Below are 26,851 nucleotides of genomic sequence, written 5' to 3'. Positions count from 1 at the left end.
TATCTCTGGTTAACACTGCGGAAAATCCTGAAAAATAAAGCAGCTATCGTTGAGGTGCTCTGCGGTCCTGTCGCTAGAGGTCGCCGTTTGCGCACACTTTCTCCGTGTCTCCGCAGTGCTGCCTGAATACGAGGAGTGCGTTTGATTGTTGCAGGGCTAAATGGCGGACAGAGCTGGATAGTCGCGTTAACACCGAGGACAAAAACGTTTCGACTGGGTGAATTCCTGGCGTGACCCGGTCCTCAGCCGCGTGTCCCCGGGGTGCAGCGCAATCGTCGAATCGAGCCGTATTGGGCATCGAGCTTAAAGCTGTTTTCCGATCGTACCCTAACCTTAGCTTTCTTGAGTTCCCATCCCAAGCGGAGAAGTTAACACTGTTTATGGTGGCTTACTAGAGGCAGCTAGCCTGTGAGCAAACCATGGAGGACTCTCTTGAATTGATAGGGAAGCGTTTGCTTTTGCTCCTCGACGACGGCAGGTCCGCGAATGGATCCGAGTCGGAGCAGGCTGCCTGGGCCCGGGACTGGCTTCGGGGAACTGTGCGGGCAGTGAGTGTCATCGGCCTGGCCGCCCCGGAGGTTAGCGTCGGGGAGGCGACAACAACAACCACTGCAGCGGGGCTAACGGTCAGTGTTTACATTCAGCTGATGCCGTCCTGCATAGCTAAATACACAACAGTTAACATACATGCACAGCGTACCAGCTGTTTATTATGTGCTCTACATTAGCGAACACATTTTTACCTAGCACCGATGCTACATTTGCTAGTATTTTATGTTAGCTTTTGGACATACTGGTTAGCTCCAAGTCGCAGCCACTGGGGCGCAGCTAAACTCGAGGCCGGGGATTTTTTTTGGCCTTTGCTTTGTTCGCTTTTCAGCTCTCTGACACCCAGCTCCAGTGTTATTCGTTAACTATTTAGCACGAATTTCGAAAGCATCGATACGTTAGAGCTAACTAAGGGTTCATTTCACTGAAACAAATCGCCGGCAGTCACAGAGTAACCGTAAAGGTTGATGAGCTTCCACAGTTGGCTGAGGCATGTCTAGTTAAAGGCCTTACAAGTTCATAAAGGGGCGAACCAGGAATCCCTGCGAGCGTACTCTGCGTCCAGATTATTAAGTATTCACACTGTTGCTCGGGGTGGTAATTAGAATGAATGAATGAAAGTGTAGTGTTGCCGAGCCCAAAAATTGGGAGAGTTTTTGAAAACTGGGTGGCGGTGGTTGACCTACATGACAGCTGCACTTTGTAGTCCAAATGCGGGTTATTACAGTAGCATGCATTTGAATTGACATTAATAGATGTTTATCAAGTAAAGTAAAAATGTAGTTTTAAGAAAAAAAATGTAATCGCTTCCGATGTTTTATCTTTTTGTTTATTAGAAAAAGCAAGCTACAACAAAAAATGTAGCCCTTAGTCCTCTTTTTTTGTTTGCTTTTATCTAAAGAGTAGCAATACTACTTATTGACCTCAGGTGTGCATTTCCTAATTGTGTATTGTTGTTTTTTTTCTTGGGAAATAAATCTTAAACTGAGGAATTTACTTCTTGTGTGAGAACTTGTTCCTGTGCTCTGCCCTTATCGTGCATGTCGATGCATAATTATAAAAACATAATGAAAAACATCTTCTATGCATGTTCGTCTCCTGCTCTGATAACCTGCTCCATCAGTGATAAACAAAACAAAAGGACTTGGACATGTGGTACTGCACACCCTTTTATGCTTTTAAACCTTGCTGTATGTGTCAGGGGTCTGTCCAGCTTGGAGGGTTTATGCCACCGGTGTTTACTTCTCAGAGCCCCACCATCCAGTGAACATGTAAGGACATGTCAGGAAATCTGAGCTTTGAAAAAATAGGTGGGCTAACTGATCAGTCCAAAAACGTGAAAAGCTTGTTTATGTGCTAACCTTTTTAAAGACGTGTAGCTGGCAGGTGTGAGTCAGGGGTCTAGTGAAGAAGATGGAGGATAGATTGGTAGTTGTAATGTTTTTTCTTCTTTGTAGGGCAGCGCTCATCCATGATCTGAAAAAAATCCCACTACAATGATTTTTGGTCAATATTAAGTTAACTTTCCAAAGAGCACAGTGTCTTTTAAACATTGAATTTATCTAAACTTTGAGTGTATTTGAACTAGGGCTGCCACGATTAGTCGACTAGTCACGATTATGTCGACTATTAAAATCGTCGACGACTAATTTAATAGTCGACGCATCGTTTGAAGCTTTGTAAGATCACAAAGGACGCAGGAATGAGTAGTAGGATTTAAGAGTGTAATAACGGACTGAAACAGAAGATGGCAGCACTGCATGTACAAGGATGCCAGCTGCCGTTAAACCCCGAAGAAGAAGAAGCTGTGTCCCAGAATTCATAGCGCAGCCCAGCGCAGTTGTCGACAATGGCGGCAGCTAGTTAGTTTTAACTTTACTCTTATTATTCTTTCTGGGTCACAAAATAAACGTTTAACATATTTTCAGGCGAGAATGTAGCTGTGTAAACCTCAAATATCTGCTCAGTTTATCAAGACGCCACATATTTTCAAAAGCGCTCCGACGTTTTCGGAGACGTCTGTTACCCACTAGCTCGTTAGCTACGCGGGGGCAAGGCTAACTAGAGCCGTGAGAACACCGGACTCCCGGCAAATCGTTTTCAAACCCACCGCCGTCTTTCGCTAGTCAGGTTAAACATATATATATAAGTCACTTAGATAACTTAAAAATGTTAGTTTGGCTTTCTTTAGTATTTTATTTGTTCCTGAGTAAATCGGTTTGGCTGAGATTAAAGTTATAGTTTTTGCACAGCTAAAACTGTCAAGCAGACAGCTGATTATCAGAAGTGTGAGACGCTGGAGAATATACTCCGGTGTCCTGTTATATTTTAGAAAGCAAGGAGTTTATTAAACTTCACCGAAACAATCTGCAAATTTCATTAAAAATTAATAAACTACCATCTTGTCTTTATTTTTAGTTAGCACAAACACTTCAAGCTGTAAGCTAATGATAGTTATATAAGACCAGATGCTGCTGGTGCAATAAGCTGTACGCTGTACGTCCAATGGATGATGATCTGATTAGTCGACTAATCGCAAAAATAATCGGTGACTAGTCGACTATCAAAATAATCGTTTGTGGCAGCCCTAATTTGAACTGAAACCCAAATAAATAAATTAAAACGTGCTGTGAAGGGACACATTTTATCAGTTAGATCCACACTAGACCATATATGCCCTGTAGCCCTGAACCTTTCTACATATTTCCCACAAGATATGGATATGAGAACATGTTCAATCAGAAGTGTGATCGGACATAAACGTTCTCTTCCTTTTACAAGGTCTGAGCTAAGTCCGATTGAGCCCATTTGCGAATACAGGTAAGGGTCCAGTGACTTCAATATAGGGTCATATGGGCTAGTTGGGGTCATATTTCAACTAACAACTCAAAAACCATTGCCTCCACTGCAGGTGTTCTCTGGGCGTAGACAGCTGACGAGAGGCCCTAGTTGCACCACACAGCTGGAAAACCTGCAAGGAAGTCACTAGTAAAGTAACAGAGAGTCAAGCCTTCCTCAGTTGCAGACAGGGGGTTAGGCCAAGAGCCATCCAACACCTTTAGTGTGTGCTGCTGATGACAGACTGGACCAGGCACCCTGGTAACGTGGAGACAAAGACAGCCGGAGGCAATCGTTAATGATCCTTCCCCAGGTGAACCTGCAGAAACCTTAGTATGGCTTCTCTTTGTTGATCATAGGTACTCTTCCTGTCGTCCCAGCTTGATCTGGACTTGAAGGTACACAAGATTTATTAAATAGGCAGGCAAATGAAATTACAATAATGATCCAGCCACTAAGATGACTGATAGTCGTAGATGCCATACAGAAATTTATGAATTTTTGCTTCTTATCATCTTTAACCGTCTGATATGTTTTATCACACGTGCTTTCTGATTATCTTATCTCATAGATGTCAGTGCAGGCTGTCAGGACCAGATCCTAACAACAAAGAAAGAAGAACGTATGCTCTGGATTCATAAAAAGCAACACCAAATTTAGATTAAGAAGGTTTTGCACCAAGCGGCATTTGGTAGGGTACTCAAAGCTCACTTTGTGGTTGTTCCTTCTTCATTAAATGACATTAGATCCCCTAGGAGCATGGTACTTATATGTGCAGACTTAAAAAGCTAAAACAGTACTAACCACGTTGTTGCAGCTGGTGTTGTGACAAAAACAGATTGTCAGAATAGTGACAAAAGTGACTAAAATCAAGCAATAAACTAATTTTAGTAAAGTTTCTGCATTCCTGCATTTTAGACCTTTGGCAGTTCATGATTTTAACATATGGCGCTTATTGTATAAATGGAAACAGATGGCCTTTTTGTTGTATCTGGCAGTTTTTCAAAGTCTGTCTGAGAGACTGAGTCTCTTTGCAGTCAGTTTACAAGTGGACAGACTCCTCGCAGTTACCATGAAACTCCAGTGGCTGCGAACCTGCTAGTCCTGGCTGTCCTGTCTTCTGTTTTCCCTATGCACCGGATCGCTTTCCAGGTTGCTGTTGCAGGGGCCCTCTCTCATTCAGATAATTCTCCAGAGAGGATGCTTCTTTTGTCACATGTACTCCAACATCACTGTCTTGGACGGCAGGTGGTGATGCTAGACCTTCAGCTGTGGTGGATGCACTACAAGCTCCAGGGCCACAGTAGTTTGGAGTTGCAGTCTAACACTATGGAGGTGGAGTATAGGTATTTAGTCATTAATGCATATGCACCTGTCTATACAGAGAAACACCAGATTGTGAAGATATCTGATGAAGTTGAGAAGAGACTGGTTTTGGTTGATTTAAATTTTAATTTTTTTAAAGTCATTAATCCTTGACATGTTGGTGATTTTTATTCCTTGTTACCTTTGGAAAAGTAAAACTGAAGAACCATGGAAATCATGGATCACTTACTTGGCACAAATGCTCTCCATATGTGCTGCAGACAAGCGGTTATTACCTGTGATTTATTTGGACCAGTGAAAGCTTTTGACACCGAGATCTGTGGATTTCATAGAGTACTGTATTTGGAAGGCTGCAGATGGATGAGACGAGTGCAGCAAAACCTTAAAATCTGAACAATTACTGTAAAGCTTGATGCCACATGGACAAAGTTAGCAAATCTGTTGCCTTTTGCGTGGGATGTACCAAGGTTTTGGAACGTTTTTCCTTGTTGTTTGAGAATGAATTGTCTTGCACAGTGGCAAACCATCACTACCTGGAGGTTAAGCAGTTTGCTTGGTATTGTCTCTGCAAGTTTGCTGCCTTCAGAGTATATGTCCAGGCATCCAAATAAGTACGGCTACATTTCACCTATAAAATTATAGTTCCCTTTCAGCTGATTCACTCGGTACAACACATAAAGTACGGGATTTCCCTCCGCGTATATTAGAAGAGAAAACCTCTGTTTACGTCTTGACTTGTGATGATATGTGCATGATGACAGGGCTGAGTATTTGCTGCCGAGTTATTTGGGCAATCAATCAAAGCCATTAAGGCTTTGATCTGTGGAAGAAGCAAACAGAGGCACTGCGTGACATCATCGCCAGACGTCATACCAAGCCCAAACTAACTAGATCTCACAGTCCTACTGCTCCTCTGCCGCCGGGCAAGAGCAGCATCCACTGCTGCTGTGGGTGAACCTTCAGTGAGAGCGCAGCCTCCAGCTCGAGTTCCACGCCAGTCGGCTTGGAGCAAAGGTCCACATTCAAGCTCCCGGTGGGACCCAACGCCAAGGATGAAAAAGCCTTAGTAGTTCTAGGTGTGGGATTGAGCGGAGAGGGGCTCCAGTGGCAAAGATACAATAAGAGGCGCAGTCCTAGCATCAGTCCTTGAAGGCGTTGTACTTTCCCAGCACCGTCTCCCAAGCACAAAGCCCCTGCACACAAAATGTCTCAGGTTGTAACTCCCAGTTTGGGTGTGTTAAAACATCAGGTGCCGATGTCACATCAATCTGTCACATCAGTCTAACAGATGCTTATTTTCATGATGCTATACAAATGAACAACAGGCAGTTTTTGAGGTTTGTATTCGAGGGGGCAGCTTACAAGTACCTGGTGCTGCCATTCGGGCTCTTTCATTCTCTCTTGCAAATTAATGATCAAGAAACTGACCTCACAGCCCACTGTTTATCACTGGTGCTAGTTTCAGTCATTATGCAAATGCACTGCTTAAAAGGTTAGGGGAAACCTTTCCTATTAAAACTAAGTCGTTGCCGATCAGTTTCATAGATAGTGTTAATCAATAACATGATGTAATATTCCCACCTCAAGTGTAAACAAATGTGACTAGAAGAAGAGACGGTGGGAGTCTGGAAGACTGGAATCTCCATTAAACAGCTGTAGTCCTTTGTGAGAAGTGGGAGCTCGGGTGTTCTTATGTTTACTTTGTCACTTTGTGTAGCCGATCATTTGAATGTGAACTTTGGCAACGATCAACCATTGTGCATATTTGCATAAAGTAACAGATGACGGAATAATCATGTCTCTATGAAAATGTTCTTTTTACATTTGTAAAAAAGGTTTTCATTCAAAATCTTTACGTATCCTTCTTTCTTCACTATTCTGTGGGACGAGATTCCTAGTTCCAGAAGCACTGAAGCGTCATCTCAGCATAATACTCCCACCACCATGTTTCACTGGGAGCTTGATGTTCTTTCTCCAAACATAAGCTGAGTGTCTGTGATCAAAAAGCTCTAGTTTCATCTCATGTGGCCAAAGGTCACGCTTCCAGTGTGCATAATGTTTCACCAGGTTGTCCTTGTTCTGTACTGTGTGGCAATCTTTGAATTTCTTGATGACACTTCTCACTCCAGTTCTTGACTCTTGGAGCAGCTTTAATAACTTTGTATATCCAGCTCGTGTTTTGTGAACATCTACAATTCTTTTTCTCCAAAGAAAAATAGTATGACTACTAGGGCTGCCACAAACTATTATTTTGATAGTCGACTAGTCACAGATTATTTTTGCGATTAGTCGACTAATCAGATCATGCATCAGTTGGACGTAAAACGTACAGCTTATTGCACCAGAATATCTGCTCTTATATAACTATCCTTAGCTTACAGCTTAAAGTGTTTAAGATATGTGCTAACTAAAAATGAAGACAAGATGATAGTTTATTAAATTTTATTTAAATATATTGTTTCGGTGGAGTTTAATGAACTCAGCCATCTGCTCATTGCTATCTTAAATATAACAGGACACCGGAGTATATTCTCGAGCATCTGACACTTCTGATAATCAGTTGTCTGCTTGAACTTTATTCAGCTGTGTAAAAACTATAACTTTAATCTCAGCCTAACCGATTTACTCAGGAACAAATAAAACACTGAAAAAAGCCAAACAATAACATTTGAAGTTATCTAAGTGACTTATATATCATGTTTAACCTGAGTAGCGAAAGACGGAGGTGGGTTCGAAAACTATTTGCTGGGAGTCTCACCGTCTCTAGTGAGCCTTGAACCCCGGCTAGCTATCGAGCTGGTGGGTAACAGACATCTCCAAAAACGTCAGAGTGCTTTTGAAAATATGTGATGTCTTGATAAACCGAGCAGATATTTGAAGTTTGCACAGCTACATTCTCGCCTGAAAATATGTTAAAAGTTTACTTTTTGACCCAGAAAGAATAATAACAGAAATATTAAAACTAAGTAGCTGCCGCCATTGTAGAAAACTGAGCAGGGCCGCGCTATGAATTCTGGGATAGGTTGGGCCACGAAAGATACATCCGACCCATCCTTCAAATCTGGGGAAATGAAGGGCGGATTTGGAGGAGTCTTCGAATTTGAACAGCCTTCGTCGTGTTGCTGTAACGTAATTGGCCTACAAATGCAGGCTCAGGAGTTTGCGGTTCCTGAATTTGAACACAGCCACGATACCAGACACTGCTTCTTCTTCTTCGGGGTTTAACGGCAGCTGGAATCCTTGTACGTGCAGTGCTGCCATCTTCTATTTCAGTTCGTTATTACACTCTTAAATCCTACTACTTATTTCTGCGTCTTTTGGGATCTTAAAAAGCTTCAAACGACACGTCGACTATTAAATTAGTCGTTGACAATTTTGATAGTTGACGTAATCCTGACTAGTCGACTAATCGTGGCAGCCATAATGACTACTATTAAGGCTAATTGTGATGGTAATATCCCGTGTCTGGTTCTGTTTTTGTTTTTCAGAACTAGCAAATACAGTTATGGTTACTGGGGAAAAAGACAAATGAAATTAATACCATTTGGACAGATATGACAGTTTTATTAATCTTGTTCTTGGTATCCACAGCCAGTGCTATTTTTCAAGCAGGGCACATTCATAGTAGAGTAGTACCCAGAACTGCAAGAACTAAAGTGGACTTACCATTTGGTGTTCTTCACTTCTATAGCGAGTGTTGACTGACTCATACTTGTATGGCTGTTATTTACTCTCCAAATCACACATCTTTTTTCAGATTTCTCACTGGGCTGGGCAGCATGGTTTCCACAGATGATGCATAAAGGAGCAGTTACTGAGTAAATGTGCAGATGTTTTTTCACTTAGAGAATCCAAACAGCAGCCCGGGGTTTTGAGGGCTAACCTGAAAACATAACAAAAGATATCTCAAGTTTTCCTCTAGCAGTACTCAGCCTCCTTGAAGTTTAAGTTCAATTAAATGTGGATTTTACATATTTTACACATATTATACATATAGGTTATATAAACCTGTTGGAGCATGCAGTTCACTTAATTCACAAAACCAAAATACAGTTTAACATCCTGTGATGGTAATATATTAATTAACTTTGTATCAAATTTGATATTTTAATACCTTTTTAAGGAATCAGATTTGCTTTGTTTGTTTAGACTTGCGATTTCCTGAAAGTGTTAGAGTCTGCAGTAATTTCACTTGCTTCATCACTTCACAGTCCTTGTGTGTATGTTCTGGTTGATTTTGCAGGTATTTGTGGAGTTTGAGAATGCTTCGCAGCGCTGTTCTTGGGTGCAGGTGTATGACGAGGGGGTGAAAGCTGTGCTGGTAGAAGACTCCATTGTTTGGGCCCGTCGTAGCGACGTTACCGACACAAGCGGAGCCTCGGCACCAGCCTGGCCTGCTCTGGTGAGTGCTCAGCTGGAAACAAGCAAAACCATTAACCACCCAAATAGTCTGGGCTCCAACTGTGAATGAGGAGTAGAGTGAGCTGTACTTAGATCAGATTTATGTTTGGAATGTAAAGTGAATGGAAGTTGGATAACTCTTTTGGTCATTGAAATTCATTTGAAAATAAAGTGTGCACCTGATCCCACACTGGTGTCTCCCGACTCATTGAGAGGAGACAAAGAAAAATTAAAGCGCCATTTACATGTTGCTCACCTTCCACATCCACACTTGGAGTTATTTTAGTCATTGTTGTACGCTCTGCAGTGCACATTTGCATATAAGTATAATAATGTCCAATCTGAAGGTTACCATCACCTCGTACGTGTTTTGAACAGCTAACACTTGCAGCTGGATATTGGCAATGATAGCTTAATTTCAACAATAAAATGAGTCAATTACTATGGAGTTTGATTCAGTGCTTGATGTTTTACTTGCATAAGATCAAAGCATCCATGTTTAATGTAAATGCATAAAGCATGTTATAATTGTATTATTTGTTTCTATATTTCTTTGTGTAATCAGTGTGAGAGTGCTGTTTTCTTATTTATATGAAAATGACTCTGGTCCCAAAATGTTGATGTAATGTATGACAAAGAATTAACAAAAAATGATCTGCACGGTTTGAGTGCAATTGCAAAACATTGTCTACATGCACATTTAAAAAAAAACAAAAAAACAAGCAAAATGCTTGCATGTGTTCACGCATGGACTCTTAGTACATACGTATACAACTGGCTTAATGATCACCTTGAGGGCAGACAGGAAAGTCAGCACATCATTAACTGCTTATGTTACTTATCTTCCAGATAGTAAACAGAAGTCAACCGAGGCCAGGTCAATGTGCAGTCTGTTTTACCCTTTCATAGACGTTTTGGTTTTGAATTGGCCAGTTTACTTTACTTACTCGCCACTTCATTAGTTACACCTTCTCCAGTGCCTCCAGAACTGTCCCTAATATTTCATGGCATAGATTCAACAAAGTAATGGTGTCATTCCTGAAATATTCTGGTTCCTATTGGTAGTTGCTATAGATGTGTTGGTTACACATTAGAGCTGCATTAAATCATTCTTCAATAATCTTAAAAAATGGTTGATGCATTTTTTTGGTTCAATGCTTTGGGTTAATCCAACAACTTGGTAGCGCTCACTTGTCACCCTGTAAATCACAAATGTGTCACCCACATTTGTGATTTAAAATATTTAAAATGTTTTTACTGCAGGCCAGTAAAAATATACATGGGCCTGTAAAACTCTAGGCTGCTGACATGGACACTGAATTATTGACATCAACTATTACCATTAATTATTACATCTACACCGTTAGAACGTCTGTTTTCTGCAGTAGAAAATATTGCATTTAAAAGCCCAGTTTCAGTTTTAAAAATGTGGACATGCTTGCTTTTCTTCATTGCAGTCATCATTTACAGACACACGAGCACACACACAGAAAACACATACGCCTGAACACCCACCAGATCTACTACGTCCAGGTGATGCAGTACAGTCAGAACTCTTTTTGCCTCCTATTAATGGAAGAACACATTGAAAGAAAGAGTAAAGGCTGTTTTATTCTGTGCCTCAGCTTAGGTCGTGTATATACCTTTTTTTCTTTTTTTAAATTACTGTTACTTTGGATTTAAGAAATATTTTTCTTTAAAATATGATTTTAATATGATATTTAAATACAATGAGAGGTTTGAATTGTTTTGGCAGACGTTGTATTCAGTTAAACTATTAAAACATTGGTTTCCATTTTAGAAATTGCATTTAGTAGTGCAGTTTGAAAGATCAGTTTCCTCTCTTTTGAATATTTATCGTTGCTCATTAATATGACAAAGTAATATTCAGTTAATCAGATAATTGATCGAACACTCGATAACTAAAATAATTGATAGCTGCAGAACTAATGCATACATCTAATGCATCCGTGATGTAAATCTCCTGTTTCACCACATCCCAAAGGTGCTCTATCGGATTGAGATTTGGTGTCTGTCGAGGCCATTTCAATACAGTGAACTCATTGTCATGTTCAGGAAACCAGTTAGACGTGACTTGAGATTTTTTGACATGGTGTGTTATCCTGCTTGAAGCAGCCATCAGAAGATGGTCACACCGTGGGCATAAAAGGAGCTGGTCAGCAACAGTACTCAGGCAGGCTGTGGCATTTAAACGATACTCTGTTACTATAAGATGATTAGAGTATGCCTAGAAAATATCCCCACACCATTAAACCCAACCCAATAGCCTGCAAGGCAGGAATGATCAATGTCTTCATGCTGTTTATGCCAAGTTCTGACCCTGCCGATTGATTTTCCAGCAGAAATTGAGACTCATCAGACCAGGCAACATATTTCCAATCCTTTGGTGAGCCTATGTCAATCGTAGACTCTGTTTCCTGTTCTTAGCTGACAGAAATAAGACCCAAGGGCCTTCTGATGTTGCCCATCTGCGTCAAGGTTCAATGTGTTCTGCATTCAGAGATGCTCTTCTGCATATCTTGGTTCATCAAGTGGGTGTTCAAGTTACTGTTGCCGTTCTATCAAGCAGTCTACAACAGCATGGCGTTTTTACCCAAAGAACTACTGCTCACTGGCAACTTTCTTTTTCAGACCGTTCTCCGTAAGTGCTAGAGATGGTCCTGTGGGTAAATCCCAGTAGATCAGCACTGTCTGAAATACCCAGTCCAGCCTGTCTGACACCAACAACCAATAACCATGCCTTATTCAGTCAGTTGAATGACCATTTTTCCTCCATTCTGATGCTCAGTTTGAACTTAAGGAGGTTGTATTAACCATGTCTGCACACCTAAATGCACAGAGGTGCTGATTATACCAAATATAGTGGCAAGTAACTGGTGGTGGACTATTAGACTGATCTACAAAATTGTATAACATACAAAAAAAATGCATAAATGCATACTTTTGTTACTCCTTTTGGTTGTTGAACTGAATAAACCTAATGTAAGTTCTCGCCCTGTATTTATCTCATTACATGCTCTCGCCTTTTCCACAGACTTTCCGCTCTCTGGTGGACAGAGTTGGTTTAGGATCCTTGGTTCCTGTAGAGTACTTTGGAAACAAGAATTTTGAGTTCCTGCCCGACAACAAAACTGTCCAAAGGTTTGAGGTATACAAAAATTCTAGCGTTTGTTAAAGAAGTTTGTGAACTTGTATATCAAACAGTACCAACAACATTTTGTGATTTAGCGTCTGGTGTTTTCTATTTCATGCAATCATTAAACAGATTGACTATTTATCACTCAGGATACATGTTAATGTCACTGACATGTTTAAATGTAAAACAATTGAATTATTTTCTGTTTTCATTAAGTGCTTCTTACTTAATAATCTAGGGTGAAGCTGCATACATGTTTTGTTCTACATTTCAGCTCTACTGCGAGCGCTGCTTCAGATCAGTTTGGTTTCTGTCCTTTTGCAGGTTGATAAAGATGTTAGACACCCTCTGCTGTTGGAGCAGCCATCTCTGCAGGCTGCCATCTCCAGCTGGCGTACTGACTTTGAACTGCAGGAGATATTCAGGAAGGGTAAGTTTCAACCTTCACCAGTTTCCTTTATCTCGATTTCACATCTGGGACGTGGTACATACCAAAATAATTAAGGGTGTTTGTCACATAATTAAAATTGAAAGGAGTCCTAATCAGTGGCACTTACTTAAGTTAAGCCTATTAATTTCTGGTTATGATTTATTTGATGTTCTTAAACGTGGCGTTTGGGTGGCTTTGTAGTTTAGTGATTTACACAACAGCAACTCAGACAAGCACATTGGCACACAGCTGCTTGGGTTAATTAGCTTCCCACTGACTAGCTAATCGGTGGCATGCAGTCTGTTTTCAGATGACCTCAGATCAGTTTGAACCTCGGCTGAGTAGGTACTAAAAAAGTACCAGGTACCACCACCTACTGGAAGATCCTTAAAGTTGAGTCAAGCCCATCTGACCTCAGTAGGTACTAGTGGAAATGGGCTATAACAGTGCAGACAACTATTCCTATGAAGCGATACCTTTGCTGCAATTTGTTTAGTGCAAATTATAGTGGAAGACCTAAATATTATGCCGCCCTCCTCTGTATTTTTCACATTTTACAAAGTCCTCTATTGGGCTGGTCTCTTTCACAGAGCCGATCTGGCCCTCAGGTTGGACACTGTCACCCGTATTGTTAGAGAAATGAAGGAATTTGAGTTCAGAATAAAAACCATCTGTGTTTTATTTAAAAGCAACATATCTGTCTGGCAGATTTAAATGACATGTGAGGGATGTAGATTTAATTCTCTCAAGTCCTGTTTTCCCATTGTACCTGTCCTCAGGTTCATACACCATTCAAGGACGCAAAGTTCGTGTGTACCAGCCGGAGTTTGAAGAGTGCTGGGCCACTGGACTGGTCTCACAGCACGACCCTATCTCTCACATTATGGAGATTACCTTGGATAAGGTAATGTTTATGTTTTGCCTAAATAAATTCTACTGTTCATGGTGTAAATAAATGTTACTTAATGACTACACTTTTTTTTCTTTTTTTTGCGCTGCAGGGAGAAGAAAATCAGATGGTTGATCCTCGTGTGATACACGTCATGCTGACAGAGGAGGAGGTAGGGTTGTTTCAGTAGTCGATATCCATCAAACTCTCCTCATGCTGTGTGCTGTATGTTTAGTTAATAAGTCATTTGAGATTTAGATTTTTAATTATTTCTGGATATTTTCTGCCTTTAGCTTGGCAAGAATGGGCGGCGAAGGAAGGACAGCGAAACAATGAAAGGAGACAGCGGACGCAGACGCAGGACTGCCTCAGAAGGTGAGGATGACTTGAACTTGAAACGGTTTAAAGGAGCAGCAGATACCGGAGCGGACGCACAAAACTGCGGCGACACCAGCAAAACTGCAGTGGACGCGATGGGGATTTGGGCTGGAGACTCTGGTGAAAGAGTCAGCAGCACAACCAAAAATGGAAGCTCTTCAGATGGAACCTTTCCTCAGGGCCGAGGTTCGCCCCCAACAATTAATTCCTCGCTCCAGATGGACCAGTCAAACGCTAGTTCTCCTCGCTATCCCGGCCACATCAAAGAAAACGGTCGCGCAGTCGCCACGCAGGGAGCAGCAGACTCGACCACCACCATTACACCCACTCCTCCTCCCCTCAAACCAGCCCCTTCCCCCTTTTCCACTGCGTCTTTTCCCTCACTAGGCCAGATGCCAGTCTTGGTTCCTGGAGCACCAGCCCCCAAGGCCTCCTCATCCCCCCAGCTCGAACGAGAGGAGTGCAACCAGGCAGCTTATTCCAAAACAGCTGCTCTTGTTTCCCCAGGACCTGTCACCATTTCTTGGTCACAAGACAGCATTCCCAGTGTTTCGCTTTCAGCTTCTGTGGGTTTTAGCTCTAAAACTTCTAACTGGGGAAGCCAGACGGAGGTAAAACCAATGATGTAACAAGTACCATTAATACTGTACATTTCCAACAAATTGCTCTTTGCAATCTGTTATCTCTATTATTTGACTTAACCGTGTTGTGTTTCTGTTCCTCAGGGATCTAAAACGGCATCAGGCTTTCGTTTGTCCCAAGCTGGACCTACTGCTCCTGTATTTGGAGATGTTACCTCGCAGACCAACGGAGCTCCTACCACTACCACAGCCTCTCAGGATGCTCCCAAGCCTTTTGGCTTCAGTTTTGGTGGAGCAAAGACTGAGGCTCAGCCTAAGCCAGACCAGAACCTGTTTTTCCAGTGCATGTCGCAGAAGTCTGTCACCAGCCTAAATCTAACTGCTGATCAGACCCAATCCAAGGACACCAATTACTTTACTGCAGTGTCTGAGAGCCTGAGTAAAGAGCCTCCAAGCCTTTTCAAGCCAGCAGCCCCCACTGAAGGGCTGAAAAAGCCTGAGCAGCCTAAAGTGCCTGAGGTCCAGCAAACAGGAAATGGTGTGTTCAACAAATCATCTTCACCCTTTCAGGGCATGGGGGGCTCTCCAGGAGGACGGAGCTCTGGCTTAAATGTGGGTGGTCCAGCAGTGTCCTCTGGAGCCCAAAGTGCTTCTAAAAAGAACAGTAATAATGGAAGTTCAGTAGTTGGCTTAGGGCTGCAGTCTGGTTTTAATTCTGCAGAGAGTCACCAGAACCTTTTTCTACAGAACTCCAAGGAGTCTGCTAATCCATTTTTGGCATACGGGGAAAAATCCTCCCTCACAGCTTTCGTTGGCCTAACTGGGTCCGAGCCACAGTCCATGGGTCCTGCGCTGGACAGCAAGCCGAACCTGTTCACTATGGCAGAGCCACCTAAGGGGATTCTGTCTTCTCCTTTCCCAGCATCGTCAGCAGCTGCTTCAACCAGCACTTCCCCCTCTCCGGCACCAGCCTCATCTCAGACGTTACAAAGTGAAGGGACTGAGACAAAGGAGGTGCAAGATGTTAGCGAGATTTCATCATCCACCTCAGACTGCCCGATGTTTGGAAACGCTGGCCCTGGCGGAATGGAGGAGGTGCCCGTGCCCTTCGACCAGAGCCAGTCTCAGAAGTTTAGCTTGGAAGACAGAGGCCAGTCATCTAAACATGACTCCGAGTCCAGCAGCAACAGTGACCTCTCAGATCTGAGTGATAATGAAGAGGGCCTGGAGAAAGGTCAAATCCCAGGAGGACCATCTGTTTCTGCCAAGGATGGAGCCATCATGCAGAAAAATAAGGTCCAGGGGGCCGCTAAGAGCCGTCCACGTAACAAGCCTTTCAAAGGTAAGACTTGTCCACTTCTCACTTTTTAAAATGGTGATAAACAAGCTTACCAAGAGAGGTAACACTAAACTCTCTTTTCCAGTGGGTCAGTCTGTACTTAAAGATCAGAGCAAGGTGCGTCGTCTAAAGCAGTCTGGTGAGTCCTTTCTTCAAGATGGCTCCTGCATCAATGTGGCCCCTCACTTGCACAAGTGCCGCGAATGCCGCCTGGAGCGTTATCGGAAATATCGGAATACGGGCGAAGAGAGCGACGACGATGATGATCCGAATGTAGCCTGTCGTTTTTTCCACTTCAGAAGGTATGGATCACGCAGCTTTGTCTTTCTTTATAATTTTATTTATGTATTTCTTTATTTTTGAAAAAAAAAATGTGTGTTTTGACCTTAATGTTTTACTCTTTTTGCTCGTGACTAGGCTGGCTTTCACTCGTAAAGGTGTGCTGCGTGTGGAAGGTTTCTTAAGTCCCCAGCAGAGTGATTCTATGGCCATGGGACTGTGGCTACCTGTGCCCGCTGTCCATGAGGGCCTCGACCTCGACACATCCAAGTACATCCTGGCCAATGTGGGAGATCAGTTTTGTCAGTTGGTGATGTCTGAGAAGGAGGCCATGATGATGGTGGAGCCTCACCGTAAGTATAAAGACATCTCTCCAAGCTCATGTTTTCGCATTAGAGTTTTGTTTGCCACGAGTCTAATCCGCTTATTTTTTGATTGTCCTGCAGAGAAAGTGGCCTGGAAACGTGCCGTGCGAGGCGTCAGAGAAATGTGCGATGTGTGTGAGACCACCCTGTTCAACATCCACTGGGTCTGTCGTAAATGTGGGTTTGGAGTGTGTCTGGACTGCTACCGGCTTCGCAGGAACAGGCCAAGGGAGGGTGAGTCACTGCAGTGATATTAGAGTAACTTTAGGGCTGTTTAGTGTGTCTTATTTTATTCCTTATTTAGCTTATTGTGTTGGAAATACATGGTTGACTTTATTCTGTCCTTCAGATGTAGACGAAACTCCGGAGGATGAAGTTTTCTCTTGGTTGAAGTGTGCCAAAGGCCAACCTCACGAGCCACAAAACCTCATGCCTACACAAATTATACCTGGAACAGGTAACATGTACATTATGATCAACTGCCTCATCACAGGAACATTAAATGTTACCTGTGATCAAATATTGCTACAGTAAAAGGTGTGATGATCGTACTGTCCTTCTCTTCCAGCTCTTTACAATATAGGAGACATGGTGCACTCAGCAAGAGGCAAGTGGGGTATTAAAGCCAACTGTCCCTGTGCCAATCGACACACTAAGCCTCTAGTGCGCCCTACTGCCCCAAATGGGATTTCACAGGTACAGTTTTACAACTTTACGAGCTTTCTTTTCTCACGTCTACACTTTGAAAGCTCCTAAACTGACGACTCTGCTATCTTGTTATGTGTGTCTCAGCAGTCCACACCGGGCAGTGGGGGTGTCCTCGCAGGTGCAACCTCTGGTACTGGCATCACTCCAAAATCAGAGGGAGAAACATCAGCAATCAAAACAGAAACCACACAGACACCAGTATCGTCAGACAGTGGGGGTGGAGAAAGTGTGGGCAGTACCAGTACCTCCACCAGTGGTACGTCCTCCCCCTGTAACCTCACACAGTCCTCTGTCAAGGAGTCGCGCTCATCAGGAGAAGGCAACAGCTCTGCTCTGCACTGGCTGGCAGACTTGGCCACACAGAAAGCCAAGGATGACACAAAGGGTAAGTAAGAAGTGGGTTACAAGTGTTGAGTGTGTAAAATCTTAGTGCATGAAAAAGATTACATCAACTGATCTGAATAACATCGTTCCTTCCTCCCATCTTTCTCCAGAATCCGGTTCGCTTCGCTCCATAATGAGTCGAGACAGTCGACCTCCCTTCGGCCTGGACTCCCTCAGTGCTCTTTCAAAGCCTTCTGCTTCTAGCCCTAAGCTATTTAACAGCCTTTTACTGGGCTCCAGCATGGCCCAGTCTAAACCTGAGGGATCCAGTCTCCGGGACCTGCTCAACTCCGGACCAGGAAAACTGCCCCAAGGCCCTGGAGAGAGTGGGGTACCATTCCCCTCTGTTTTTACCTCAGCAGGCGTAAGTAAAATGTTTTCATTTTTCCATATGATGATACAGTATTGATCAATTTTTTTCAAACGCATGTATCAACACAAAAACTTCAGCTAAGTTTCTGAACTTGAAATTATACTTCAAGTCCATTTAAATATGGAAATTTAGATGCTGAAAACAGGAATACTATTTGTTGTATTTCAAGCAAGCAAGCAACAGATTTCTGAAGTGCACAAGTTGTGGAGTAAATCATTAAAAAATTACCACCATCTACTGATTCTTTGTAAGTTTTAGTGTATAAACTACTGAGACTGTACTCCTTCAACAATAGTATCGGCTAGCTACGAATAAAACTACATTGTTGGGTAACCCAAAATCTTTATGTGACCTGACAGAGTGACAAGCTGAAGAGCAGCCTTCCAAACTTCCTGGATCACATCATCGCCTCAGTTGTGGAGACCAAGAAGGCCGAGGGCCGTCGCACCGGGGCCTCTGAAGGCGGAGAACTCGGAGCGCTAGGGTCTCGCAAAGACAGCGTAATGGGCCTTAGCGTTTTGGAGCCACATACCTCACACTCCTGGCTCTGTGATGGCCGACTCCTTTGCCTACAGGATCCCAGCAACAGCAACAACTGGAAGATCTTCAGAGAGTGCTGGAAGCAGGGACAGGTAGGAATTATGATTAGCATAACTTCATCTTTCATCCAATTCTTTGATTTTTGTGTTAAAATTATGCGGAGATGGATGTTACTGAGCTATGGGTTGAAATTTTATTGCATTGATTAATGTAACTCACCCATTACTGTCTGATTACCTCTGCTTTGTGGCCAGCCTGTGTTGGTGTCAGGGATACATAAACGTCTGAAGACTGAGTTGTGGCGGCCTGATGCTTTCAGCGAGGAGTTTGGAGACCAGGATGTAGACCTGGTCAATTGTAGAAATTGTGCTATTATCTCTGATGTAAAGGTGCGAGAGTTCTGGGATGGCTTTGAGGTTATTTCCAGTGAGTATCCAAACTCTCTTTTTCCTCAATTATTTTATTTGTTACTTGGATCCATGAGATCACCAATTATTGTATCTAGCATGTTTTTCTCTGATGCTGGACAGATGTCACTAAATGTGTTTTTTATGAATGCAGAGCGACTGCAAGATGCCGATGGCCTGCCCATGGTGTTAAAATTAAAGGACTGGCCTCCAGGTGAAGACTTCAGGGACATGATGCCCACACGGTGAGGAACACAAAAACATTTACAGAGAAAGCGTCTCAGTGATGTTCTGCGGTTGTTCGCTCATACACATAGAGGACATAGAGGAGCTAACTGATTTTATCTCTTCTTTGTATTTTCATGCTTTGCAGCTGTAAATTCTGCCTGTTTGTATTTATGTAAGGTCTGTTATTGATGGGAATGTCTCTTGTACCTTTCCCAGGTTCGACAATTTAATGGACAACCTCCCTTTGCCCGAGTACACAAAAAGAGACGGTCGTCTAAATCTCGCTTCGCGCCTCCCTAACTTTTTTGTGCGTCCTGACCTTGGACCGAAGATGTACAACGCTTATGGTAAGAACAACATCTGATGGAATTATTTTGTCTTTCTCTCCTTATGTGCGATATAATTTATTCATCTCGCATCACTCTTTTCCCTCTATTTTAACCTGCAGGCTTAATATCGACTGAAGACCGGAAGGTGGGAACCACTAACCTCCACCTGGATGTGTCTGATGCGGTCAACGTCATGGTCTATGTTGGCATCCCTCACGGAGAAAACAACCAGGAGGAAGGTTGGTAGACTTAAACACACTTTGTCTCCTTTTTTTACGGTCTTGCTTTCTGTCTTCAACAAACTCATTGAATATCAGGATTGTTTAATTTAACCGATTTCCAATAAAATGAACCAAATAGGAGCTAAAAATTTTACCTCTGTGGTCTCTCCGTAAATGGAAGAGAGTCACATTGGTGCTCCGACGCTGTTGCCTCTGCTGCTCATTTGATTTAAGAAGGGACAGTGTACATTAGCTGGTATGACTCCATCATGTAAATAACCCCGAACATCCAGATTTAACACTACAGGTCAGATATCTGGAGTCTCTGTCAGATTTATGGCTTAAAAGTAAACGTGCAAAACTATATAAGCAAAGAGAAACTTAATCAGCTATAATAATAAGTGGGAATAAGCTTTGAATGTCAGGGTTTTGTTTTATTTTCCAGGCTTGTGACAGTGAGATTTACACGTATATCTGTTCCTGATAGTAAAAATGTGTTACTGTAATATATGAATGTTTTTGAAATCCATCCTGACTTCCAAAAACACAAATTTTTGTAATGTGAGAGTATTTCTGTAACAATATTACACACCTTGCACACTAAAGCCATATTATCCTGTGAAGCATTAAGTGGAGTACAAGTTAACAAACTTTCTTCTTGAAACACTTCATCACTCATTCCTCACTTTATCGCTCTTGAACAACCTTGTCAGTTTTTCCACAACCTCATCCTAAACATTATAGCTACACTGTTTTAGTTGTCTTGGCTTGGACTCTGATAAGACCCTTCAGTGGGTCTTGCTCATTTACATTGTGGCAAAATTTCTCATTCACAGAGGCAGAAATCTCTGGACGCAAAGGTCTGTAGACTTTCAGTTGTATAAATTGAGTAGCATGCCCTTCTTCTTGACTAACTCCCCTTCTTCACTCCTCCACTCCATCCTTCTGTTATCTGTGCAGTAGGGGCCAGAGCACTGGGAACCGTCTGCTAGTTTCTGCTGCTGCATTTTTGTACGCTTTTTTCCAGATTTCTGTGTAAATACACGCTTTATTAAACTAAGTAACCACATATGGCATTTAAATTTTCCGCATTGCTGCTCTCTGGAGATCCGTGTTTTTTTTGTTTTATTTTCCTTCTTTGTATTTTCAGTGTTGGGTTAGATAAATGTGACACATTTGGTTGGAGATTTGGTAGTTTTGGGTGCACTGTGCTCTGGTCCTTACCCTGTGGGAGAAAAGTTTGAATGAAGGGCATCTAGATTTGGCATTACCTGTTCCCCTCTGCAGGCTTCTTTTCACTCATCTGAGTGACTCTCATGCTCCTGCACACACGCAATTAGGGATAAGTAGGAAATGTAGGAAACTACATTTTCCTGTAGTGTGCTTATCTAATATTCTTAATTAGTTAATGAGGTTTTAAACTTATACAAAGACATAAGTGAGTAGTAGAGGGAAGAGATTTGTTATGCTTTATTGAGCAAAGTTAGCAAAAAAGAACATTAGGAATAGAACCTCCACATCCAGCTGGTGATTTATCTTTCAAAAGTTAATTATGCTGAAATTACTACTTTCTTTTTAAGTTGTATATATTTTTCACCCTTTCCACTTCCTGGGTCACCACCAGGAAGTGGAAAGGGTGCAGTCAGGAAAGCCACTCTGTGCAGGATAAAACTGGATGGGTTATTGTGCTTTAGTTTCCCAGCTTTTTCAATGTTCAGTGGAAAAGTTTAGGAAGAATCAGCTGGATGTTTCTTTTCATTTTGAAGCATTAAACCACCTAAAACTTTTATTAGGATTTATTTTATTGCACTGTGATTACAGTCCAAAGAATATTACTCTAATGAGCACATCATTATTAGTAAGTCGGTTTAAGACAAATCCTTAGTATCCTTCCTTTTATACATAAAGACCCCAACAACATAAACATAAAAGGACTGTTGTAGCCTAGGAGCTGAACTTATAGCTGTAAAGAAGTTATTTATGATGGACTAGAGAAAAAAACTGCAGTCGTACACGGGCACGTTTATTACAGCTGAATGCAAACACGTTTAGATTTCAATGAGGAACTTTGACCACAGCCAGGTTTTTGGTGAGGGAAAGATGAAAGTCCACTGACGCGACGGATTTTATTACACGCGTTTGTTTCGATTTGTGTTAATGAATCAAAGGTCTGTCAGTATTATGGCGAGAGTCCAGTGGACTCTTATTAAGGCAGTAGTTTTAGCTGCTGTGTAAGTCAGCAGTAGGCTGTGAATGTTTATGTGTCATAAATGTGATTGTGTAGTCTGCAGCTTGTCCTGTCCTTTGCCCCAGTAGTTCTCAACTGGTCAGACCACAGGATCTACATTTTCAGTAGCGACATATTTCCAAAAAAAGTAGTTAGTAAATGTACAATGCTTTCATGCACTAGAAACATAGTTTATTAAATATAATAATAATAATAATAATAATGATAAAGATTTGGATCTCAATAATATGAATGCTTAAGCCGCATTTATATTAATTACCGTATTTTCTCAAGTGAAAACCTTTATTCAGCTAAAAGGAGCGCCTCCAATAATGCCTGGGGGACGTGATCAGCATGAAGAAATTAGCCTGTCTGGGTTCTCTTGTATTATTGTATGCCTTTAAAATCAAAGTGTTTTTGTGCACTGCAACACTAAAGGGCTTTTAATTTGAAGTACAATAATGCACTAACTTAAAAAAAGTATTCCTACTGAGACAAGACCAAAAATATCTTTTTAAAAAAACAAACAAGACATTAGAAAGTAAACCTGCCTCTTGATACAGACCTGCTTCAGCAGTTGAGGTACATAAAAGTCATGGTCAGTATTTGAGGAAATACGGTGGTCACAGTTCATTGAAAACCCATGAGCACACAGGCCTGCTGCTTGGCATGCTTGTGTCATGGAAGATGCAGATTCTGAGCTTTTAGTGCACTTCAGAATAAAACTCTTACAGCATTGATGTCCTCTTAGGTCATTTGTCACCAGTTGAGAACTACATCCCTGCACCGTTTCTGCCAAGAAAAAGTCTGTGATGGATGTATATGAATGAAATTGTTCTATTTAAAGAAAAAATATGTAGATTTAGCACTTCCAATCACTGTCCCAGCACTTAGCTTAGTCATTCATGGAAATGGAATCGAGTAAAACACAGTAGTGTTTAAAGTGCTGTGGAAAAATTTAACAATCACAGTGCAAAAGCTAATTTAAAAAGGCCACTAAAAGTCAAATAAACTAACTTCTCTTACAGCTGTTATAGAGACAGTGCTGATTACAACTGTTGTTTGTTTATGTTTGGTCTCCAGAGGTCTTGACCACCATTGAGGAAGGCGATGTGGATGAAATGACGAAGAGGAGGGTGCACGAGGGAAAGGAGAAGCCTGGAGCTCTCTGGCACATCTATGCTGCCAAGGACGCAGAGAAAATCAGGGAGCTGCTTCGCAAGGTCAGCAAGCCGGCAGATCTGTTTCAGGCTGGCTTGTCACTAGCTGTAGCTGTAACATTTTGTAACCATAAACTGTGAGGACAGGATTGTCATTGGATAAATAAAACTGGGGTAGAACGATAGCTTGATTTCTGCAGAAGATGATTAAAGTTCACAAACAAAAATTAGCCAGCCGGGGAACTTTACTTAAAAGCTCATTCTTTCTAAGCAATGGCTTGTCCTGACCTTTCACAGGTGGGAGAAGAACAAGGTCAAGAGAACCCGCCAGATCACGACCCGATTCATGACCAGAGCTGGTACCTGGACCAGGTGCTCCGCCGCAGGCTCTACGAAGAATATGGCGTCCAGGGTTGGGCCATTGTACAGTTCTTAGGAGATGCTGTATTTATCCCTGCTGGAGCTCCCCACCAGGTCAGACTGTTTTTATATGAAAAGTGGAGCTGTACACATACCCTGTGATTCAACAGACCTGCCTGTTTTTTGTGATTTTTCTCACACCTCCATGAACACATTTGTCCTTTCTGCACACTCAGGTGCACAACCTGTACAGCTGTATCAAGGTGGCGGAGGACTTTGTGTCTCCCGAGCATGTGAGGCACTGTTTCAGGCTGACCCAGGAGTTCAGACACCTGTCCACTACTCACACAAACCATGAAGATAAACTCCAGGTGGGTGTGTTTTTCCTCTCAGTGTGTAGTTTTATGTCTTATTTGGATGGTTTATACTAGAGGACGATGTTTGCTTGTGTCGCTTGAAGCTGTAGGCTATAGTTTACTTAACTCTGTGTTCACAGTTTTATGATCTTTTTATTGGAACAAAGAGTTTATTAGTTGCTGACAGTTATTTAAAAACTATAAAATTAAGATTGGTTACCAGTATGTCATCTATAAACTGGGGCTGAAGCCTGAGAAGCATTATAAAGTGTTAAAAATTGAAGGGTTTAAAGAAACAGGCACAATTTATATTGTTCACCTTTCATACACTCTTGTGTCTGTTTTGTTAACTCTTGTGTATATATATACACACTCAGCAGACACTTCATTAGTTACACCTGGCTGGTAATGGGGTTGTCTTTAGATTAGTTTTAATTTTTCATGGCATAGATTCAACAAGGTGCTAGAAACATTCCTCAGATTTTCATTCACATTGACATGACAGCATCACACAGTTTCTACATCCATGACGGGAATCTTCTGTTCCACCACATCAGGTGCTCTATTGGATTGGGATCTGTTAACTGTGGAGGTTGTTTGAGTGCAGTGAACTCATTGGTCATGTTTGAAAAACCTGTTTGAGATGATTAGTGCTTTGTGAGATTGTTTCAGTGTTGCTCAGCTAGTACTGAGTGGCTTAAAGTTGGATGGATCCATGTTTTCATGCTCTTTGAAATTCCGACTTTTTTCAGACCCGTTCCCTGTAAGCTCAGGAGATTGTTGTGTGGGAAAATCCCAGCAGATAAATGTTTAAAGTCACCTAAATCACCTTTCTTGCCCATTCAGATACTCAGTTTGACCATGTCTACACACGTAGCTCCACTGAATTACTGCCATGTGTTTGGCTGATTTGATATTTGCATTAACCAGCAGCTGAACAGGTGTAACAAAGTGATCAGTGAGTGTATACACTGTTACAAAGGTGGATGTTTATATTAGAGGCCATTCTTCACTATAACGCAGCAGCATGTTTATAGAGTTCTCACTGGGAAAAGCTGATTGTTCTGTCTCTGTTTTATAGTCAAACACAGCACAGCGTGTGTTTACATATAACAATGCTATGTTTTTGTTAAATAAAAGGAAAAGCACGATGATACTGTTCAAAGTAAGATAATAAAAACTTTTTTTTTCTCACAGCAGCATTGAAAAGTTATCATTTCTTATCGGTGTGAGGTGTTTTGTGTCTGGTGTTGTCTCACCACTGTTTTGTTGTATTTTTTTTACCCTCAGGTGAAGAACATCATCTATCACGCAGTGAAGGACGCCATTGGGACGCTGAAGGCCCACGAATCCAAACTAACGCGCCCTTACTCGTCTCCTCAAACCGCTGGCCTCTGAAGACCACTCCACTACATGCACACAGCGCATACATTTCATACCTACATAAACAAGTACCAGCTGCACAGCGCAGAGTACAGAGATAGTGTAGGTTGTTTTGAGGGCAGTGAAGGTTTGAGTGTGGGAAGACTGTACATTTGATTAGATGGGGAGGGATGAATCAGCGCTTCGATGAAGGAAGTCCTTTATCGCTGTTACACAGTACGCTCAAACTTGTCTAGTTGTTTTCCTTTTTTTTTTTTTTCTGATTTTGGTTAACTCTGTATTTAAGGTCAGTGTGTTTGTTCTGTTTTCATTGTACATGTAAGACGTGAGAGTAAGGGAGGTAAAAGCTGACGTGCCTTTGAAGCAGAGGTTCAGCTACAATATAAGCAACTGACAAAAATGTGAGTACTGGGCTAACTTTCCTATTTTGATGACATTGATATTATCTTTCTTCAATAGGAGCGAGGTTAACCTGTTTTTTGTAGATTTTTTTTTTTCTGTTTAAGTTTTTAAACAGCTGATTGTTTCTGCCCTCTGTGGCTGAAATGAATTTGTGAAAACAGCCAGTCAAGGGAAGCAGACCAAAGTTTTGTATTTTTAGTTTTCTTATTTCACTTTTAGAGTAAGAAGTCTTTTTTTTTTTTTTTTTTATACACCACAAGGTAATAATTGGTTGGGTGGGGCTTCAAAGGAGGGCAGTTTTTTTTCACTTGTCTTTGTCATGTGGGCTGAATGAACTGCAGACTTCCAACATGGTTCAAGAATCACAATTGCAGCTGAACAGAACTACTGGCCATTAACATTGTATCAATATATATATTGATCTAGCAGTCTGTTTGATTTTTCACAATAAAATTTACAAAAACTGCTGCTTCTCTGATCTTTTTTTTTTTTTTTTTTTTTTAACCCATAAAGCCTCTACCCATGCACCGCTAAGATGTAGATGGTATTAAAATACAAGTTTGCTGGTATCTGATTGCCTGTTTGGTCAAACATCCCAAAACAGAGATGCAGTTCGCAGTTATGTTGTGCTCTGCAAAAGTCTTGAGTCACCCATTTCTTTATAATTTGCTGGGAAAATGTAAATTGGGTGCAGTGATACTAAGTATTCTTCAGGAATACTTCTCCAGGCTTCTTAAACAACATTCAGAGATGCCTTTTGTTTCGTTCTCTGTCATGATGATCCCACACTGCTTCAATAATGTTGAGGTTTAGGGCTTTGGGGAGGCCAATCCATGACTGATAGTTCTATTGTATGTCTTTACTGCATTGGCAGTATGTTTGCATTGGCTGAAGTGCAGTCCCAAACCAGTCCTTGTTTGACTTGAAAGATGCAACATTGGTAGATCCCTTGTAAATTTTTTCATATGTTAGTTTTAAGTGGCTTAATTGAAAACAACACAAACATTCCTCTGACAATGGTCGGGTACAAGGACTGGATTGAAAATCGCTAAAGAAGCAGCCACTTTCAAAAGAAAAACCTTGAAAGACCCACGGGAAGTCTGGTTCCTTAGAGACAAAATATAAAGTAATCAGTGGTACTCTACAGGCTACTTACTTTTTGATAAGTTAACCACTCAGTTTTCTGCTTAACTGAGTAACTGTTATCAAATGTTTAAACTCAGTATCTTGTGGGACTGTGT

General features: G+C 41.7%; 1 protein-coding gene across 4 annotated transcripts; it reads left to right on the top strand.

Moving 5' to 3' along the window:
• The first annotated feature begins 95 nt into the window (after window positions 1-95).
• kdm3b (lysine (K)-specific demethylase 3B) lies at window positions 96-26,076 on the top strand. 4 transcript variants are annotated; one of them, XM_085477582.1, is made up of 26 exons: window positions 563-626; window positions 3,461-3,700; window positions 8,957-9,115; window positions 12,170-12,283; window positions 12,596-12,701; window positions 13,481-13,605; window positions 13,703-13,762; window positions 13,884-14,579; window positions 14,694-15,891; window positions 15,974-16,190; window positions 16,306-16,520; window positions 16,614-16,766; window positions 16,882-16,989; window positions 17,101-17,228; window positions 17,325-17,625; window positions 17,735-17,988; window positions 18,357-18,629; window positions 18,792-18,963; window positions 19,099-19,189; window positions 19,389-19,519; window positions 19,621-19,740; window positions 20,559-20,582; window positions 23,033-23,172; window positions 23,407-23,583; window positions 23,706-23,840; window positions 25,116-26,076. In XM_085477582.1, the coding sequence occupies exons 2-26, from the start codon at window positions 3,686-3,688 to the stop codon at window positions 25,221-25,223; spliced, it is 5,220 nt and encodes a 1,739-aa protein (XP_085333708.1). In that variant the 5' UTR covers window positions 563-626; window positions 3,461-3,685; the 3' UTR covers window positions 25,224-26,076. The 4 variants fall into 4 exon arrangements, with proteins under 4 accessions (XP_085333688.1, XP_085333680.1, XP_085333698.1 ...); XM_085477562.1 differs by lacking the exon at window positions 3,461-3,700 and having other exon boundaries at window positions 96-626; window positions 17,328-17,625; XM_085477554.1 differs by lacking the exon at window positions 3,461-3,700 and having other exon boundaries at window positions 96-626.
• Window positions 26,077-26,851: the final 775 nt, after the last annotated feature.

The sequence above is a fragment of the Copadichromis virginalis genome, linkage group LG2 (genome assembly GCF_057382275.1).
Source record: "Copadichromis virginalis isolate Kocher_CV1m ecotype Utaka linkage group LG2, C_Virginalis_male_GT1.1, whole genome shotgun sequence".
NCBI classification, from domain to species: Eukaryota; Metazoa; Chordata; class Actinopteri; order Cichliformes; family Cichlidae; genus Copadichromis; species Copadichromis virginalis.
This window is presented reverse-complemented; position numbering and strand designations above follow the sequence as displayed.

Coding starts and splice junctions, on each gene's coding strand:
- kdm3b (XM_085477554.1), top strand. CDS start 420: ATGGAGGACTCTCTTGAATTGATAGGGAAGCGTTTGCTTTTGCTCCTC. Junction 19,520..19,620: donor GAAGATGTACAACGCTTATG/GTAAGAACAACA, acceptor TTTAACCTGCAG/GCTTAATATCGACTGAAGAC. Junction 20,583..23,032: donor AGAAATCTCTGGACGCAAAG/GTCTGTAGACTT, acceptor TTTGGTCTCCAG/AGGTCTTGACCACCATTGAG.